Source organism: Ixodes scapularis, unplaced genomic scaffold, assembly GCF_016920785.2.
Source record: "Ixodes scapularis isolate PalLabHiFi unplaced genomic scaffold, ASM1692078v2 PGA_scaffold5__190_contigs__length_132052651, whole genome shotgun sequence".
NCBI lineage: Eukaryota > Metazoa > Arthropoda > Arachnida > Ixodida > Ixodidae > Ixodes > Ixodes scapularis.
The window spans coordinates 55,995,553-56,010,173 of record NW_024609880.1 but is presented as its reverse complement, the minus strand read 5'-3'; the positions used below and the strand labels follow the sequence as shown (position 1 = coordinate 56,010,173).

Sequence of the window (14,621 nt, the reverse complement as noted above, 5' to 3'; positions counted from 1 at the left end):
TAAGATTTACGATAACTTAATTTAAGAAAAAAATTACAAACTATTTGGGGAAGTTATCATTGAGGAAATGGGGACCAAGGAACGGATGGAGCGAGTACACGGAGCAGGCACATAGCCAAGATTTTGTTTCGGGGGGGGGGGGGGGGGGGGAGGCCGCCGCCCATGACAAAATGCTGTATGAGGGGGAGGGGGGGAGAGGAGGTCCCAGTAAAATGTAAGATTAGGGGGGGGGGGGGCGGCCTTATGGGCCCCCCCTCTGGCTACGTGCCTGACGCGGAGATCAAAGCGTAACGCTATACCGCGAGAACGCACCCTATTTTCTAACTGAATATCGTCAATACTTTGCCGGTGACTTTTAATACAAGTTAAAGGCTACTCCCGAAACTTTGGCCTCTGGTCCGGACCACTAGCACTACATTCGGGCGGAAACTGATCGTACAGTTGTGCGTAGTTTAATTTTTGCGGTCAGAACAACGCGGTTCTCTTTATCTTATACACTTAATGCTACATACAAGAAGAAAAGAAAAAAAAAAAGCGTGAGTTGGGAGCCATCAGGTGACGCTCCCGCATTCCGTTCTATGCCTCCGCAGTTGGATTCTGCGGAATGGCCGGATTCCCAGACTTCTACCGGCCGGAGTGGATCCGGACGATCCAGTCTTGGGAAAGAGAGGACGGCTGCTTCAGCGACCACAGAGACTGGGACCCTCAGAGAGCGTGTGAGAGGAGTTTGTGTACCTCGCTTGTTTTGTACCACCGGTTGCAACGCGGATTCGCGTTGTCTTCCGTATAATACGTTGCGTGGCTCGCCATACAACGCTGCCAGTTCGGACTGACCTTGTTGGTTCAGTCTGACGAGTTACCTGTAATCGATGGATTGATCACATGTTTACGGAAAAGCCAAAATGAGTTAGAACTTCTTCGGTGGCAACGAAGCCTAGAAGAGCGCCTGGGAGAGTCAGATGTGGGTAGACTCACCAGGAATTATACATTTGTCTTCACTCCCACGCGTCATTTCTTCATTCACATTCCTTCTTTAGCTTGCTTTTATTCTTTATCTTTTATTTATTTAGGAATACTGTAAGACCAAGGGAGGGATTATGGCAGGGATGAACAGAAAGTTTTTTCACAGGTCCTTCCTTTTCCTTTCTCGTTCTTCATACACGCAAACATTTCACTAAACATTTTACGTATAAAAACAAAAACGCGTGCTCATGGCAGCAGGCATACAATGCGGTACTCAACACCGAGTGACTGAATGAAGTCATTTTAGACTGTTTATTGCTACGAAGGAAAGCTACCTAGTTGAGTTGGAATGCTGTTAACCATATCGATTTACACTGCATTGGATAAAGGGAGCAAATACTATTGGAAACCAAATGCTCTAGAATCTAGAATACGCATTCAGGTAAGGTTTTACTGCGTCCATTCAACGATTCATAGGATAGGGTGTTTCAAGAGTGTGTACTGCCTCAACAACGAAGTAAACAAAATGGCCCAGCGCAGCCGCCGGTCTCCTCGAACAACTGGATTAATTATAGTAGATTATTTTTCTTTCTTTTCAGTTGAAAACCATTTTCCTTTGCTCAGAAACAAACGATCTGAGATTTTTCTAAAAGGTGAGAACCTGTTCTTCATTTTATGTCGTACTTTTTGCTGTGGTAGACCTATACTGAAAACACAATAGCGCCGATCTTTACCACGTGGTCTTTGCTCTTTCCCTCTGTTCATTTTCAGACGACTGTAGGTTTCACAAGACAATCCTAGGCGCCATAACTATGACTACTGGACTCAAGTTTCTACTCAGTTGAAGAGCGCTATAGCTTCTCTACAGGCATCATGCGCAGCGTGGTTCGTCTAAATAAAAGGTCACGTTTACCTCTAAAACCCCGACGATCGACGATAAAAATGGCACATTACTAAAAGACGAGAAATGAAAACTCAGAGAAGAGTTTGTTCATTTAGCCCAAGCACCTGGGGTCCGATTTTGGTTAGCGCGAGCGCGAGATCTGATTTTCCTGCCACGGAGCGAACCGGCTTATCGTTCGCAGACGCCTCTCGTCTGCTGACGCGAGTGAACAACGGGATTTGCCTGCTCCGAAGCGTCCTTCGCGGATGAATACAAAACGGGAAAACGCCGTACCTCATCTGCCCAATCCGAAGTCATACATCTCATACACCATGCATACGAAAGACGCGGTGTTCGTTTGTATACAGTTTTCGTACGACTTACGTGACAAGATCTTCATAAAGAAAAAACTACACGACTTGACAGTATCTGCAGACTGTCCTTTGTATGCTGTACTTGCAGTGTAACCTCAACTTTACGGAACCGCAGAAAAAAAGAGTATCATCTGCTACAAACCGAGTGCGATGGCGAACTGTATCAGACACAGGCAGAAATCGTGATCGTCTACTATTTCACTTTGGAAGCGACTGGTTTCCTTTGTCGATCTCAAATAGTTCTGTTACCCTATACGCTAGCTGACGTCAAGCGGCGGATACAGGATACTTACGACAAACACATCGGAGACTCCGAGACCTATCCCCTCATTAGCGCGAGTTTTCAACAAAATACTGCCCGATGGAGACTCGCGAACTGGTCAAAACTTTTCTCACTGCTCATGTAGGCGCGACTAGGAGAAAATTATGAGGCCAGATCCAATCAGCAGGCGCTAATGCTCTTGATCTCACCCGGAACCGAAATTGGATCCCTGGTGCCTCGAGGGGATGATGGTGAAAACTACTTTCGTCGGTCGGGAATTGTAAACAGTAGGCTCTACGGTTCAAGATCTGTGCGGTGTTGCAGAAAATGTGTAATTAAGTGTTTAAAAAAAAAACGATATGGTCAGTTTTTCCAACAGAAGCGAACCGTTCGGATAGCATATGCCCACTCTTTGTAATGCCAGCGGCATGAAACAGCATACAAATGTGTTTTCTTTAAGATAATTTAAGATTTTTTTTTATAGAGCTGTTTTCTCATTCTTGAAGTTATCGTATGGCATTTTTTCTGTTAAAGTCTTGACCTACCAGGCAGTTAACGGGGACTTCTTTGTACAAACAATCCACCATTTTCATAAACACTCTGCCGGGTAAATATGTTAATATTTCGTAGGAGCCAAGGTTGGTAGGATCAAGTGCGCTATCAGAACCTCGATTGGCAACAAAACTTGATCCTGTTGACTTCGCTCAGCCGCAGGTACGGTGTCTGAATCGCGTCTCCAGCTGGTGTGTTTGTCGTCCAATCCCATCCATGTTTCTAAAGTGGATCCAAATTGGCGACGGATGACGTCACAAGAGCCGGAGTGTCGCGCTGGCAGATGTCGCGATCCTGGTGTAGAAGTTCTGGAAAAGCACGGCAGTACGCCAGCGGGTCGCTGTCGTCACGGCGTCCCAACCCCATGGTTGCCGAAGCTTGTGGACTACCAAGCAGGATTGCCTGCAGCATGAACAGGCGTCTGAGACGTCCACTCCCACTGCCGTGACGCCGCCAGGATTCTGATTAGAGAAGGCGTGACACTTTTATGACGTCATCGATCAGACGGAAAGATGACGTCTGATCGATGACGTCATCGATCAGACGGGACCACTTTTTAGGACGCGAACCAAGCAGTGGCCAAAAGTGCATTGTCGCGGCGCTCGGTCTTTTTGAGGGTGCGCTGTCACTGGCTTAAGCTGTCACGCACATAAACAAGCGGAGGATCGTTGGTACACTCCCTTTCCGTCTCGCCTACTCCAATCAAAAGAAACGACCATATTCTCTCGCAAGCTTTTTGACAACGTGCGGCAAGTTATCTTGAAAATTGTTGAAGTGGGCCGGAAGGACGCCGATCGTTGCGGAGAAAACCCTCCGTGCACCAGTGTCCCAGGCAAAGATACAGGCCTAGAGTGTTCCTTTCATACACCTCTTTTTCGCAACGCGGAGAGTGGGAATTTAAAATAAGAAGTGAGTTGCGTTATGATGATTAGACGCCTCACTTGCTAGGTCTTCGGCGGCGTTTTGTACTACATCAAGGTATTCTTACTGTCATTTTACTTGGGTTTGGAGTAGAAGTGGAGATGTGTAGTTTTGTTTTTTAGTTGACCAAGAAAAATCGCCTCCCCAAAATTATATTTTTTTTTTTTTTTGGGGGGGGGGGGGGCAAAAAAATTTTTTTTTGATGAGTTGGTCTTGCTGCCATAACTACTTTATATTGTGACCAATTGGTTTAAATACGCGACGCACAATCTCCAGTACACAATATATTTTGAAACACAACCGAAGAAACAAAGACAAAAGATGTTCGGGATGCGTAAACCAAAACTGAGCTCTCTTCGTCAGTGTTTTTTTTTTTTTTTTTTTTTTTTTTAGTGTGAGACAAATTTGTTTGCATTTGTTTTTCGCCGCCTGAAGACGCAACCCCCCCCCCCCCCCCCCCCCCCGGCCCCCACGCACACACACACAAAAGAAGAAAAAAAGGTTTTTCTTTCATTTAAGCATAGGCTTTGCAAGTGCTGCAAATCCTATGCATTGCAGGACTTGTTCAGTTGCACTGTGAGAACTCGAATACGTCAGCAATGAGGTCAACATGGGGGTCATCTGTAGTATTTCATTTTTTGTTTAGTGAAGTCTACACAACCTAGATGGCGTCACCGGCCATCATTGCTGCCCCTGGCGCCAGGTTGTCCACCCCTACCTTCAGGGTGTAAGGCCCCGTGCTCCAGCTCTTTGAGTAAACGGTGTCGCTTAGAACGTTCAACCGACTCGGAAGTCTATTTCTTTCCGGCGTTGGCGCGCTGGTCCCTGGGCCTCGCCGGCTGCCGCCGTCTTCAGCATGTGAGATGTTGTTTGCTTTCCGCAGGCCCGCGTTGGCTCTGCGCCTCTCCTACTTTTATTTTGTGTTTTTTTTTTTTCAATTTACAACATCTTCATCGGTTAAAGTTGATTAAAGTTCAACGACATCTGTCTATAATTCATTATGATTATAGCAGACACTCATCTTGAAAACAGAAAAAGAAATGGTGATAGGCTTATGCCGCACCAGACTTATTACATCTTAGATTCGAAAAGTGCCAGAAAGCAAGGACAACGGAAGGAATAGACGAAACGATGCGCATCGTTTCGCCTATTCCTTCCGTTGTCCTTGTTTTCTGGCACTTTTCGAATCTAAGATGTACCAACTTTCCCAACTCCAGATTCTTCTACGACTTATTACAAATCTCGAAACGCGTCATCGCGGCGTTTATTGACACGTTGTTCATTATGGGAGTCAGTGGGAAGCAAAATCCATACGCGCTCCGCTCCTGGCCCACATGTTCACCGAATGCAACGCGCTCGATGACAGTTTTATGGAAGTAGTAGTCTTTTGCATCTTGAGCATTCTTACTCGAGTCTGTTTGTTGATGGTGGTATAGGACATCGCCGTGTGGTTGCTAACGAGGTGTGTTCGTATCAGTCTTGTACAAGTTACTCAAACACAGCAATCGAATACAATTACTCATGGTTAAAGAGTATTCAATTATATTACTCGATTAATTGAAAGGAAAACTAATTGGCCATTACTTAAAGGAAGTACCCAAGTTACTCTTCCGATGACCTCATATTTTCGAAGCGACAATTCTTTATGCCGGTTCGAAAACGGTTTTTTTGTACCGTCTATTAGAGAGTTTTAGGGAACCGTTATTGCACATCCGATACGATACGATGTGCCCTCCGATACGAACTGCGCATGCGCTACCTCCTAATAAATTGTAATAAAGTAATTAAAAAAATACTCCAAGATGTAATCAATTACGAGTAATTCGATTACTTGCAATCCGGGCCGTTCTACCTTGGCTTTGTTATGCCTGCGTATAGAAAAATGCGCGCTGAGTCTGAAAATACAGAACAGGCATAGTGGCCGTCATACGCTTGTTATCTTTTTCTTTTTTTATAATAGCCCGATATCACGAGCCAGTTTCATTTGCTATGTTACCGCTGCCACGGTGCATTGAGGCACCTTCAGGCCGTGGTGGAACTTCTAATACACAAAAAAAGAAGTCTGGAGACACTGCCCGAGGGATGTTTCTTTCTTACATGACATTCCTGTGACGTTGGTCTTGAAAAACCCTCTGCAGACATGTTCGGAGCTCGTGTATGTATGAACATGAAGTAAACAAGAAGCAAACATGGTGTCATTTTTGTGACGTATGAGCGGTGCGACTAAAGCATCATAGTCTTTTTCTGCTTGCGGCAACCTTGATTTGGGTCTGCGCGAGCCGAGCACGAGACGGCACGCGCAGTCCCGGGCTCTGCCGCCGGCCCCCTGTGGATTGGTGTCAATGTGAAGGGCAAGTCGTCTGCTTCTGGCGCAGGGGTTGCGGTGACGGCAGAACGACGCCCAGTTCTGATTGGCTTTGATTGGAAAGCCTATCCACTATCCTTCCCATTTGGAAGGATAGCAGGTAGACTTCAATGCTAGATGCCTTAAAGGCGGGAGCTCAAAATTTTCTTCAGCGTGGCAGAAGATTCCCCCTCTTTTCTTTTTTTCCTCCTCCCCTTTCCTCTTCTATTTTCCTTCTCGCTTTTTCCGGCCTTCTCGCACGAGTGCTAATGGGCTTAGCGGTTCCCCCCACAAAATCTCCGTAACCCTTCAAGGTTCTCTGCTTCAATCCCAAACACCAGGGATTAGTTAGGCCGGCTGGATATGAGCTCGGAAGGGTTCGGGCTGGCTCGCTTTTCTCCTTTTTTTTTTTCTTTTTTTACTCTTTTTCTGCAGCTCTAAAACACACTCAGATAGTCAACACCAACTAGCCCAACAACAAGTTTTCTTACATTCAGATACTTCCGCGTGGGCCACATACGCTACAACACCGTATACGGTATATTTATCTCGAGTGAACGGAACTTGAACATCACAGCAGAAAGAAAAAAAGATGGGTATTTTTATCTGAACTTTGAGCTCTACCCAGAGAGTTGAAAATTGGTCGTTCTAACAACGGCACACTGAAGAGTGATTGTATCACTATTGTGTTTTTTTTTTTTTTTGTTTTTTTGTACAAAGTAATAATCATGAGTAATTACAAGTCAAAGATATTGCAGTCAGAGGGACACAGTCTGACCATTTCTGGGGCATAATATATAAGTTCGTACTACAGGTGTTTTCTAGAGTGACGGCCGCCTCGCTGAAACTGCTAAGAATAGTAAAAACAAACTTCCATAAAAAGTGAAACGGTTTATGGTATATTTCATCTATCTTCAGCCTTTGAAAAAAATTTCTTCGTGGCCAAACGTGCATTTAGTTTCTGTCAACATATCTAACTGAAAACTCGACAGCAGACAAATATCTGGCGTATCAGCAAGGAGAGCGGGAAATACCCGGAGATTGAACCGCAAAATCACAATTTTCTTCGCGTAAAATAGTGCAATTAGCAATAGTAGCACATTATGCCATTTATTAAACGACAGCAGGTATTACGAAGTTTTCATTCTCTTCTGTTCCCATTTGTTCGCTGATTAAGAAATGGAATGCCCAGATAGCCTCTGCAGCCCTTGCATCATAATTGTTCGGGGCTCTGTCAGGGTGGGCGAAGGCCAGCGACCATCTCCAAAAAAAAACTCAGGAGTTCGGAAGGTGCATTGCCGCAAGTTTTGGGGCTGCTTGGCTAATTTAGGCGTCTGGCGTTCCCCGCCTACTTAGAAAAGAAGCGGAACAGCGGCCAGGTCAACGTCGTCACCAAGCGGGAAATCATGCCGAAATGTGTCCTTGAACACGTGCGAGATCTTTACCCGAACCCAGCCGGGATTCGCCACAATTCCTAATTAATCTATGAAAAAAAACTATAAAAAGGGGTAGGCTTAAACGATTTGTCAATTTTTTAATATAGTCATGCGGACTAACTTTCTACAAGTACAGAAAGAAATGCAGTAGAAATGCAGAGCTCCATTGTGTTCTTTATGTCCATACTTGTCTTTCGCGCTGTACGCCAATTAAAATAAATTCTGCAATATCTGTAGATTATGCCTGTTATGTTGTCTCTAAAAGAAAAGTAATCAAGCACTTTCGGTATCGTGCCACTATTTGTGCAAATACAATTTTATGTGGAATTCAACGTCAAAACAGTACTTCCGCGGGAAATAATGCATCCGTCGTTCTTCGCCTTCCTGAAGCTATGAACTACCGATCTCGGCTACAGGACTTTTGGGTCTACAAAATATCACGCTCAGTAGAAAATTCGCTTTTTCTACCAAAAGTGCTGTAAATTATTTATTTTTCAAACAGGTCGGGTGGTGATGCGTGTTTGAGTGTAGGACCGTTGACTGGGCACTAGTTTGCGCCAAGAGTGCAGTGCTTCCTTTCATGCTGCCTGCGACAAGTGTTGAAATTTGAATATAGTAGAAATAAAATCAACTGACACTCTTAGAATTATTTTAAACGCGCTTTCTTCAGGCATTAAGATTTTGATCGTACCTTTTGTTCATTGTCGTCTTCAATGAGGGAACAACTCGCCGAGGAGGCCGCGCTGTCCGCGTACGCGGCTTGACAGATAAGGTCGCGAATGCTTTTCGCGAATCTTTAATGACCAAGCATAAAAATGAAAGACGCTTACTTTACGCCAATGAAACCAACTTTATGTTTTGGTCAGACGTCTTGTGAGAGGTGGAGTATTTTTAATTATGCCTAATAAATTAAATGTTTAGGACTGAGTACCAAACTTTTTTAAATGTATTAACAACCGAAATGTCAGTTGGAAAGTTCTAGAGCTCCTTGAAAAACACCCGAAGTAGCTGTCTGCAACGTGATACGGCTCGCGTGGCTTTCTTCTGACTAGTAATAAAGCTTATGAAACATGACAAAATACTCCGTGATAAAGCGCCCGCCCCATCATAAACTCAATTTCGAATTGTTTTTATTTGTTTTGGACTTGTTTTTATAAACCGTAAAAAAAAAAAAAAAAAAAAAAAAAAAAAAAAGAGATGCATGCAAGACGCGCGCCCCTACGCTTTATTTATATCAGAAAAGAACTGCCCTCTGTTTTATATACAACGTTAATTGTTTTTTTTTTTACCTATTAGATATTACAGAAAACGTGCAAATTAACGTTTTATGGATGTAAGCTATACGGCCAGGCGAAGATTGGGTTCAAGAAAGAACGCAACAAAAACCGACTGATTACCTAACATTTGTTAATGAAATTTTTGATTATAAAAGAAAACGGGATAGTTGATTTATAAAGTTGTTGGGCATAATCGAAAGCCACCAAATTGTCCAGTGAAAATTAGTGCCATTGCAGTTTGTGTAGGTGAGCTATACGGCCAGGCGAGGATTAGGTTCAAGAAAGAACGCAACTAAAACCGACCGATTGCCTAAAATTCGCTAATTAGCCTTTTAATTAGAAAAGAAAACGGCACCGCGTATTTAGAAAGTTGTTGGCCATAATCGCGACCCACCAAACCGTCCATCCTGAAAAAGAGGTAACGCGCGTACCCTATTGTACGGCGTCCTGATACGGCGTCCTCCTAATTTGGGTGCGAAAATATAGTTCTGATTTTATGTGGGCTCCATCTCCGCGTGGCACAGCCTAACGCCATGAAGCCAAAGCGACAAATCATGCGCGTCGCTGTGACAACGCCACTGTTGGGGGGGGGGGGGGGGGGGGGGGGGGCGAGGGGCGAGGGCGAGGAGTGCGGCGGCCGAAAAGATTGCGGTAACACGATTCGCGTCTAAATTAGGCTTTTAGGACGCCGTGAAGCACTTCACGTGCACTACATTTCTTTAAAAATGAATGATTTGGTGTTTTTGATGACTACAGATAAGATACAAACGGCAATTGCGTAACTCCGACGTCCTTTTTAGAAAAATGTCTACTCGTTAAAAAAGAAAAAAAATCGCCCTTTATAAGCACGATTGTAAGGGAGTTCTTTACGTCCGGCGACATCATTACGGCATGGAAGGAGGCGTTGACCACAGATCATACGCTGTGTATAATCTGTAATCACCGTTGTTTTTTTTTGTTTTTTTGTTTTTTCGTACGAGAATGAGCAAACATTTGATACCAAAAAAAATCGATTTAGCATTCACGAAATTCGGCTTGTTTACTTGCTTCAAATCGACATTTGATTTGATTACACTTATTTTGTACTGGTACACGCCTACTTTATTCCCTAATGAGTTATAAGTTATAATTACATTGTTTTTTTTGTCGTGCGAGGTGATCACAATTTAATATTAACAATCGGAGCTATGCGATTACGCGGAGGAGGCGCATTTGAAAATATTCAAAATTGTTCGGAATACACAAACAACTTCAAGCGTCTTGCTGTTTGGGTCCTTTCCTACACGCAGGACCAATAATAAAGCCAAAACTTTATAGAGGAGACTATCACTATCAACTCAACGCGCAAACACGATGTGAAGCGTGTCTTCGTACGTTGGAAAGGAGATACCGGCGAGCAAACCGTAGCGTCGAATGTCCATGCATCAAAATGTCCGTGCACCGAAATATCCGCGCATCGAAAAGTCCCACAGCAAAACGTCTTTGCAGCAAAAAGTCCGTACACTGAAATGTCTGTGCACCAAAAAGTCCGCACCAAAATGCCCTACAGCAAAACGCTGTACACCGAATAGTGCTAGACCCACTACGGATGGGATCCTCCGTCACCTCTGCCGGTTTACGAACCATAATGATTCAGAACCACTGGTCTATGGAGCGCCATCCCTGATATACAGAAAACGCCGCTCGTACTTCCCGTTGTCGAAAGATGCCAAATCAGATATTTATATTAAAATTGATACTTCAATGACTACTTCCTTGAGAAGAACAAGGTATTTGTGCTCTCACAACAGCAAGAACAGTCCTCCAAACCAATGCTAAAAAAGAGCCAATGCAACTCGTTGGGAAGAGCAAGTGCCAAGCTCGCTCAAAACAGCTACTCGGTTCGTTCAGCTCCTTGTCGCAGGTGTGCCGGCTGGCTTCTGGATAATCTTTTCAAATCCTCGAAGCTTTCATTTCCTCCACCCCAAACCTGTCAAAAAAAAAACAAAAAAAAAAAAACAACAGCCGCCAAAAAAAAAAAAAAAATCGGAAAACGGCGAGGAGGAAACGAGATGCGATTTCCTCCTTTCACAGTGGCGAGAAGGAAAGTGAGGGTCGGGTTCCTTCTCTCTGCTTGCGGGCCGGCCTTTAAGGTATACCAAACATTTTGTTTCAATCAGCCAATCATCGCAACCCTTTTGCAAGAAGCAGACGAACTTGCGCGCCGCACGGAGGCGTCACGCGTGCCTGGAATGGTTAGTGAGATTGGTCTATAGACGACCGCAAGCACAGGTGACTGGCCGCCGCCATGTCTCTGCCTCGTACGAGCTTGTCCGTGCGAGTACGAGCTTGCAAAAAGCTACATCCACGCGCACTCTTCACGCGCTTGCACTCACAGGGCTTCAGCCAAGCCGCCATGCTTGCGATTGTCTATTGAATTAGGTTCTATCTATGAGACCCGATAGGTGATACTGAAGATCGACAAAAAGCAGGAACGACAACCCTGCGATTTTACTGCAGACTTTCTCTAGAGCACTGCGATACACTTGGCGGAGAAGTAAGCTGCACTGCATTTACAACAGAGGCTGGGCTTGTCATGAAAGGAGGCTGTTCATAAATCGCAGCATTGGACTCGCTTGCGTTGGCCAGATGGGGCCTCGGTAGTGTGTTCATGTGCTTGACTTCGAACAAAACTTGTTGGATGCGTAGCTTGCTGAGGTCCTTTTTGTAAGAGCACATCTGCCTCAGCTCCGACAACATGTGCTCGCAGAAGAGGACTTCGTCGCCCTCGCGTTCCAAAGCCACAGGTGCGTTCCGAAATGCGAGTGGTGACGGGATTGTGACGCTGGAATCTGCCATGGTCTGCCGACAAGGAGAATGAAATGGCTGGATGAAGTCAGATACGGGGTTGTGGTTGCTTCAGGTCACATTAGTTGTCAAAATTGCACAAAAATATATTTTTTTTTAAATTTTGGAATAATTGTAATTATTGATTTTCGATCAGTCCTGTTTGTTCTTATCAGAGAATGTTGAGACATCATAAAACTTGCCACGTCCAGACGCAATTATGCCCCAGTCCCACTAGAGCGACAAACAGAAACAAATGACAGCGACAGGCCTCGAACCGATGCAGCATGCCCGCGATTACATTTGGCAGGCGTTTGCACGAGTGATTGGAAGCCTGCCAAAGATACCCTCGCGTGCATGATGCTCCTGTTTGAGCATAGCTTCCTTTATCCTACAAAGGTTGTCAAAACGTGAAAGGCTCTGGTTTGAGACTTGTCGCTGTCGTTTGTTCCTGTTTGTCGCTTTAGTGGGACTCGGGCATTAGGTTACAAACGACTGAATAGGAGTTTAGAGAGATCAGGACTACAGCAATCAAGACCACCAAAGTGATAACAATACCTCATAATTGACTGATAGTCGCGGTCTCTTCAGCAGCGAGGCTGGCGGGGGAATTAGGCAGGGTCTTTCTTGATCGGTGAGTGTTAGCATTCGTGTAGAGTGCCTGCTAGGAGACATCAATGGCCTTTGACTCGCTTCTGAGGAAGTATTGGTCGTCGGGGTCGTCGGCAGAATCATTGTTTCAGTCATCTCGGTTACTGGAAGTACTCCATCTGGGCACTCAAGCTTGACCTGTTGAAATAAAAATAACATTTTACTTCATTTACATCAGGCACAGAAATATTGTTTTGTAGTTGTTAAACATCATCTTAAACAGAGAAGATTTGCTAACGATCCCAGATTCCAAAAGCGCACTGATTAGAATGCCAATGCTTGTTGTGGAGATCGATGAGACTTTATATTCTATTAGTCAGAGACAGGGATGGGCAGTATTTCAAATAAAAGTATTTGAAATACGTGTTTCAAATATTTTGTGTATTTTGCATTTGTATTTAATTACAAATTGGGTAAGGTAATTGACGTGTGTATTTAAATACTAAAACGTGGATATTTCAAATACAATTGTGATTAAATACAATTTTGTGGGCGAAAATACATCCCTCAGATTTATTGTCACTGTCCAGAGCAGGAAGAAAACTACGTTCTGCACCGACTGCAGTGTCTCTCAATCAAGCACAAGCGTTTAGTGACTTTGTGATTACGGTGCTAGTCCAGGGCAAGAATAGTGACGAAATCGACGTTCACAGGCAGACTGGCTAAATAAGTGCCTATGACAACTTGTGATGCTTTCCAGCCTGATTTCCCTCCATATTTTTGCCCGGAACATTCTAAATGCGCGGGTCGTCCAGATTTTTGTAACTGGTGCGAGTTGCAACAATAAAAAATTCTCTAGCTAGTGCTGCGCGTCTTGGTCGTCTCGGTTCTTTGTTGGTCTATACCAAAATGTAACCGACAAAGAAAGCTGCTTGAAGCTCTGTACTTTTTTTACCTATTACGTCCAAGCTGATTACATTTTTTGTGATTATATTTCTATTACGTTGCTAGAGCCTCGCACACTAACTTCCGAGTGTGCAATGCAAAATTAAAATGAGATACCCAGAAACCCGTTGCAGGTGCCCTGAAGTGGCTGACGCAAATTTTGAGGAATGTATTTGGAGAAATATTTGGAGGGAGACCAAGTACATTTGGTTGTATTTGTATCTTGTATTTAAATACTTTTTTGGAAATGTAATTAGATTTGTAATTAAATACATTTTTGACGAAGTATTTTGTATTTGTATTTCGATACATATTTGCATGTATTTTGCCCATTCCAGGTCAGAGACTAATAGAATATAGAGGCACATTAATTTGGAATTCAATACCCATCGATATGAAACAAAACAACTTCTTGCCGTGTTAAAAAATAATAATTGATATTTGATTTAGAATAAGATTTGCGCGAACTACGTACTTCAACACTTTATTATGCTAGTAATATTTTGTTCGTTTGTTGTTTTATCTGCTTGCCTGTCGCAATGTGAAATGCATTTTTATTTAGACCTCAGACTAGTTTCAAGGCTATAGGTCCAATAAATGTTTGTGTTTTTGTAAAAACAACATTTGAAAATTAAAGTGAATTGAAAAAGAATTGAATATCTCACAGTAGATCTTCTAATATTTTTAAGATAACTTTCATGCGATAACTTTAAGATAAATAAACTATCGGGGACAACCGAAGCGGCAATATGAAATGATTTGCTTAGAGTATGAGAGAAACAAAGAAGATGACATAACTTCTCACTAAAACTAGCAGAACCCGGCACAGGCGTAAGATCAAAACGCGTGCGGTTTCTAAATAAGCCGGCATCCCTTGGGGTGTATTGGCGACTAGAATGCAGGCTCTATATTCTGAAGACCTGGGCAGTTGAGCTCGGTGGAACAACTTTATTATGCGCCTACATAGAGAGCAAGGATTGCCATCTTCACTTCTCACACATAAATGCCAGCGCAAATATTTTCTTACAGCTGCCCTGGATGATAACGCAGGCGTGCTTATAGTCCCTCTCAGCTTAAGAAAATCAGGCTGTGGCTTATAATGTTAAAGCTCCGTGATTTGTTCTTTGGTGTTCTTACCTGCTAATGCCGCAACCTCATTGACTGCTGAGTGATTATCTGGTTCACCACGCACTCTGCTTCTTAAACTGTCAGTGACTATATAGGTCGTTTTAAATCTTTTCAATCGT

General features: G+C 43.7%; 1 protein-coding gene across 1 annotated transcript in view; it reads left to right on the top strand.

Annotated features, from left to right (window-relative positions):
* LOC115313047 (UPF0764 protein C16orf89) overlaps positions 1-1,890 on the top strand; it is a 370,567-nt gene extending 368,677 nt beyond the window's left edge. The window contains exons 7-9 of the mRNA XM_042294023.1: positions 591-716; positions 1,563-1,616; positions 1,735-1,890. Coding sequence (XP_042149957.1) covers positions 591-716; positions 1,563-1,616; positions 1,735-1,808 — 254 coding nt within the window. The 3' untranslated portion in view covers positions 1,809-1,890. The remainder of the gene's footprint in view (positions 1-590; positions 717-1,562; positions 1,617-1,734) is intronic.
* The last annotated feature ends 12,731 nt before the right edge of the window (positions 1,891-14,621 follow it).